Source organism: Syzygium oleosum, unplaced genomic scaffold (genome assembly GCF_021117445.2).
Source record: "Syzygium oleosum isolate NSW1041296 unplaced genomic scaffold, Sole_v2.1 Sole_v2.02, whole genome shotgun sequence".
Lineage (NCBI taxonomy): Eukaryota > Viridiplantae > Streptophyta > Magnoliopsida > Myrtales > Myrtaceae > Syzygium > Syzygium oleosum.
The window spans coordinates 10,608,661-10,614,724 of record NW_026607486.1 but is presented as its reverse complement, the minus strand read 5'-3'; the positions used below and the strand labels follow the sequence as shown (position 1 = coordinate 10,614,724).

The 6,064-nt window shown below is 43.7% G+C and overlaps 1 protein-coding gene across 1 annotated transcript; it reads right to left on the bottom strand.

The window, feature by feature from the left end:
• Positions 1-524: 524 nt before the first annotated feature.
• LOC115663429 (anther-specific proline-rich protein APG) lies at positions 525-3,219 on the bottom strand. The gene is made up of 3 exons (XM_030585423.2): positions 2,843-3,219; positions 1,932-2,478; positions 525-1,133 (listed from the first exon to the last, which is right to left on the bottom strand). Exons 1-3 carry the CDS (start codon positions 2,991-2,993, stop codon positions 782-784), a joined length of 1,050 nt encoding a protein of 349 aa, XP_030441283.1. The 5' UTR covers positions 2,994-3,219; the 3' UTR covers positions 525-781.
• Positions 3,220-6,064: the final 2,845 nt, after the last annotated feature.

Below are 6,064 nucleotides of genomic sequence, written 5' to 3'. Positions count from 1 at the left end.
GAAGAAAATCCTAACCGTGAATGGAGAGTTCGGAGGAGATTCTCAACGAACGAAACCGATCAACTCGTAGCCCCCGGTCTCACGAACAATATACTAAAATTTGAGCCAATTCCGACAACGTTTGACCTTCGAAATCGGACCGCGAAAATGCGCTCTTTTTTTTTTCTTTTCTTCCCCTGCACTCTCGGTGAGCTCTCGGTAAAGTCACTTTCTGTTTTTCTCTCTCCTTCTCACTTGGGCGCACACGCACACACACGAAGCAGCCCCTCTTTTGTTCTTTCTTTTTTCACTTTTTGACTTTCTTTTGTTTTGTTTATTTTTTTGTTTAAGTATTAACTGGGCCCCACATAAGGTGGACCCAGTCAACACAATGAGATGTAGGAGTTCGTGTGTATACAAAGTTTAAGGTAAAGTAAGATTAGTCCATGGGGATGGTACCGCATCTGCATTACACTCATCATCACAGTGCTTAATCCTGGACTTTTATTTCACAAAATAAAAGGAGAGAAAAGTGCAGGCACAAATTCGACTTCAAAGATGATCCATTTCTAATAAATATGTGAACTACGAAAGGTGGTCCAGAATGACTCTTATTTGCTCCAAACCAGAAAATTACCAATACATTAGAGTACGGAAATCTCCGCTGGCACAGAGCATAGAGAAGAGTGGCATAGTAGCACAGGCATAAAATAGCCCTGCAAAATATTTTAAGTGTCTAATAAGATCTCAGCTAGGTAATATCCAAATCCTATCCATATAACCTTGGATGGATATATTGTGATCACTTGCAAGGGGTGAATCTGCAGGTGGTGGTGCCATAACCAGAGTTAGCCCTCCTGAAGCGCAGCGCTGTGCGGAGGACATTCTGCGTCGAGCCCATCAGGGCCCAGTTCATGTGCTGGATCACGCCAAGGGTGTGATAAGGGAACTGAATGCTGTTGTAGGAGTTGAGGAGCGCGGCGGTACTCTCCCTCAGGAGGGTCCTGTACGGGTCGCCCCGGCCCTGGAGGCCCTGCCACAGCGTCAGATCAGTGCCATACCTTCGAGCCACCATTAAGCCGAAGACCAGAGCCACCTTGGTGTCAGGGTTGACCGCCCTCCAGTAACATCTGTATTCCGGCATCATCCATTTTCTGAGATGTAAGAGACTCACAGAGTCAGTAATTGGATTACGAGGCCTTTGGATAGTGGATCCCGTGAATACAAGGGTCTCGACATACATAACGCACCCCCGTTCCTATATCTATCTAACCTCTCATCCTATTTATGAGCAAAGTGTACCTCGATGTAACATAGTACGAATCTTCTCTCTGAAGTAGCTATTGTCTGCCTAGGATTGCATTTCCAGACAACAGTGGTTTCAGGAGAGTCTTTGCTCTGGCTTGATTAGAAGAGACTGAAACTGGACTTTTCATTTTCTCTTGATGTGAATCAACATCTCATCTTATCCTCACATAATGTTCCTTTAGGATGACTAAAGATAGAACATGAGGAGTAGCTGATTTAGCTCGTGAAGTCCCTTGTGACTGTACCTAAAATTTGGCATCGTAATGGCCTTGATTGGGGAATCACAGAAAAGAGGGAGGGCTACACGACTTTGTAGCCATGTATGAATCCTCGCTACAAGAATATGCTTCTAGTGTCGTCTAACTTCAACGCCAACTGAAACAGTAGTAAATAAGTGCAAATGTGCTTCCAACACTCCCATTTAATGCCTAATCTCACTAGCTTTTTAGTCATCCGATTACAGTATGGGCGAGAATTATTGTAGAAAGGCATTCTATGGTCCATTTGAGGAATAATAGTGCACATTTCAAGAGGATGCCGTTTCCTGTATTAACATATATTATTGTAAATGCTAGACAGATTAATCTCCTCACGGAGAGTCCTGACCATCAAGAGAAAAAGAAGCATCTTTGGATCAAACTTACTCATGTGGGCAAGCCGAAGCTTCCACGAAAGGGGCTGGCGGCAGTGGGGGCATGGGAGGGAGCTTGAAGGCTGGCGGCAGTGGGGGCATGGGAGGGAGCTTGAAGGCTGGCGTCGGTGATGGCACGGCTGTTGGCGATGGCACAGCCGTCGGCGATGGCACGGCTGTTGGCGATGGCACGGCTGTTGGCGATGGCACGGCTGTTGGCGATGGCACGGCCACCGGCGACGGCAAGGCCGGCGTGACCGGTGCAGGAGACTGTGGACAGAAGGACATGGGCTTCGCGGGCTGAGAGAGCAAGGAGTCCACCGAATAGAACTCCATGTCGAACATCTGGAACATGAGCCTAAGGCTCTGCGCAGGACCGGCCGATGCTGAACATCCCACAGACCCCTGATCGCTCCCTCCCATCACTTGTGCATGGCAAGTGCTCAGGTCGGGAGTCCCATCGAACCTCATGGCGTAGTTCCCAAACCAGCTGGTGGTCTCTTCTCTCGACATCGTGACTTGGCCGTCGCTATTGGTGCACACCACCGTAACCTTAATTCCTGCACAACACAAAGCACGAGCTCTGAATCCACCATGGATTGCATCTAGGATCGGCTCTCTTCAGTTTTTCCCTCCAAGTTAGGACAAGCATATCACTAATGGAGCTACACACATACACACATTATTCAAGCACCCAGGATTCTTTAAATTTTTTTCTAGAAGCCCAATAAATGTAAACCCCGTCGCTATCTGATACCAACTGATGATGCTGAACAAGATCTAGAAATGACTAAGGAGAAGGTTGGCACATGTACATTGCATTTACTTTGCCCAAGATTTTTTATTAGCGTCCACTCCTAACTCCAAGAATCAATCCATATGAGTGAATAAGAAAAAGTCGTGAGCCTCTAGCGTTCAACTTACCATAAATCGGGTAATCAAAGAAGGATCTCTGACCATCCTTGCACTGGTCACAGAAGACAGTGCCCGTGACCATGGCATCTCCTCGAGCGCCATCAGTGGCAGCTGCAAGAACGAGAAGAGCCGTGAGGAGGAGCCCGCGCATTGCATCCATTAAGCTCGGAACAAGCTGCGAACGAGAGACCGGTCCGTAAAGAGAGCTCCAGAGAAAGGGGTCACACGCAGGCAGGGTTCAATGGGGAGTGTGATCAGCATTTGATGCAGAAGCCGCGACATTCGGGAGAAGTAAATAAGGCCAAGCGCGGGGTATTTTTTTCAACACTCCCAACTGTCAAAATTTATTGAGGGTGCAAGAACAGTTCTTGATAGTAAAGAGGCTCGGTACGGCCAAAGTCATTCCTGTCTTCGTGATGGGCGACGACTCGGAAGAGGGTCTGGGATCTAATAACCATGAGATGGAGAGTTTGACATATAATCTCTGGTCTAGAAGCAAAGGCAAATTTGGGATCATTTACAGGTTTGATGATGGTATTTGGTGATTTTGATTTGTGCGTTAAAGCTTTAGGAAATGTCCCTCTAGATGCCGGTGCATATGCCATTGCTGATGGGATTACGTGGGGTGCATGTTGGGCAATCTAGGGTGTGCATTAAATCAAGATCTTGGTCGATGAGAAATGGGAATCTTGTTCAAGATCTAGGGCACACGTTAAATCAAGATCTAGGACGGAATTTCTGGCGGCAAAGAGACACCTTAATTGCATGGTTGACCCGTCCTCCTGCTTCATCAAACTACCGTTGCAAAAAAATATTATATGATCTATGAACCACTTAAATCCAAACCATCTCAATTATTGATCATATGAGCCCTACGAAGTGGGGAATATTACCAAAAAAATCCAAAACCTATAATAATTGTGTCAATTAAGTTATAAGCTTTTTTTTATCAATTGAGTCGTAAACCTTTTTTGGTCAATTGAAACCATCTGACCAACTTTAACAAGAAATTACTGACGTAGACATCAGCCATCCTACTTGGCACGATCAACGCTAGCATGAACAGCTTTTAATAATATTTTAATATTTTTAAAATTTTTGAATTTCTTTTTCTTTTTCTTTATTTTCTTCCAAGCCCCGGCGAGGGTTGGCTCTCGCCCAGTGGCCAGTGAGGGTCGCCGGCCCTCGCCTGTGGTCGGCAAGGGTCGGCCGTCCCTTGCCTGTGACTAGCAAGGTTCAACCGGTGACCCTTGTTGAACTTGATAAACAGAAAAAAAAAAAAAAAGAGAAAGAGACAAAGAAAAAAAAAAATTTTATTTTTTTAAAAAATTAGAAATAATTATTCACGTCAGCGCCGGTCGTCTTACGTGGCATTACCAATGGCAGTATCGGCGTTCACGTTAGCGATTTCCGATTAAAATTGGCCAGATTGACTCAATTTGCAAATCGTTAAAATGTTTAGGACTCAATTGAAAAGTTTAAGACTGAATTGACACAGTGCAATAGATTTTAGACTTTTTGGACAATTTTTCTAAATATTAAACTACACTTTCATTAAAGGATGCTCCTATGGCTCCTACGAAAATGCCCGATCGTGAAATCAAGCACATCATCTAGGATTCTTTCAGCAATTATCTGCCCACGGGGAGTGAATTTGATGGTCAGGCATGAGAATGATTGTCTTCTAGTTTTCGTTTTTCTTCTTCTCCTCATTAGCTTTATCGAAAACAAAAGGTTATTGCAAATGTGATTAAGGGACAATGATCGTACCGGTCTTACATGGTATTGAGAACAAGCAACTGCGGTACGGAGAATCTCGGGAAAAGTATCAAAAAGTCCTAAACATATTTCATTAATATCAATTCGGTTATAAACTTTTCAATTTGATCAATTTAGTCCTAAATATTTTCACGCTTTGATAATTGAGTCCATCCAACTATTTAGATCGGCAATTGCTATCATGGATGTTGGCCGTACTCTGGCGCTGATGTGAATAATTTTTTAAAGATTTTAAATATTTTTCAACTTTTTTATTCCTTTTCTTTTTTCTTCTCTTTTCCTTCTTTTCTTTTTTTTTTTCCACTGTGACCGGTGAGGCACCGGAGTTCATCGCCAACTAGGTGAGGGCCGCAAAGCCTTGCTGACCTCATCCACGGCCGCCTGTGCCTCTCTGACGCCTGGGCGAGGCCGGGCGAGGGTCACGATGCCAGTGAGGGCTTCGCGGCCCTCGCCCAATGGCTGGCGAACTCCAGCGACCTTCGCTAGCCACAGTGGAAATTGAAAAAAGAAAAGAAGGAAAAGAAAAGAAAAGAAAAATTAAAAATTTCGAAAAAATATTTTAAAAAAAAAGTCTACGTCAACGCCAGCAGTGCCACATAGGACATTCGGCGTCCACGTAAGCAATTTTGGGCCTAAATTGATCGGATAGACTTAATTGGCAAAACGTGAAAAGGTTTAGAACTAAATCAGTCAAATTAAAAAGTTTAAGAGTGAATTGGTACCAATGCAATAAGTTTAAGACTTTTCTGGTACATTTTGCCCGAGAATCTCCGAGCCTCCAATTTACTTTGTCCCCGAATCCTTAGATTCGAGGAGGAATGTTGGAGCATATAACCAGATAAGATCGTTCTCATTTACGGTGTATGGACCATTGATCGACTTCACCAACTCAACCAAACAGGGGAAATGATAGTCCAGACAGTGGTAATGGGTATAGTAATAGGAGGAGCAGTACCCTAACAAACATGCACCAAGTGCAACGTCCGCACCCCGCCTCGAGAAATTAATTCTAGAAAAAACATAAAGATGGCGAGTGCCGTCGGTTCATCTGTCGATGGCGTAACCGCTCTAGGACAGTAGTTATCTCTGATACAGAAGGAACGCTAACTATATACTTACAACCCATTACGTTAGTTGAGTTAGGACTTCATAGTTACGACTTAAAAAAAAAAAGTAATAACGAGAATTGCATATCGCACTCCTTTTGGTAACATGGTACATAATAAATGCAGCCGAATAATATTAGGTCGTATTGACAAGCGCCATCAGTGCACACTCATTAACCATATTTATTATGGAAATACTTTGGTTTTTATTGCATTGATTTCTTTAGTTACGTGCTTAATAAGTGTCTTCGGGTCACTTGGTAATTAAATATACGAGATCGATATGGCCTGTAAAAGTTAAGACTATTAGCAAATAGATGAAAAGTCAAAAAGTGTGGCCCGGCAA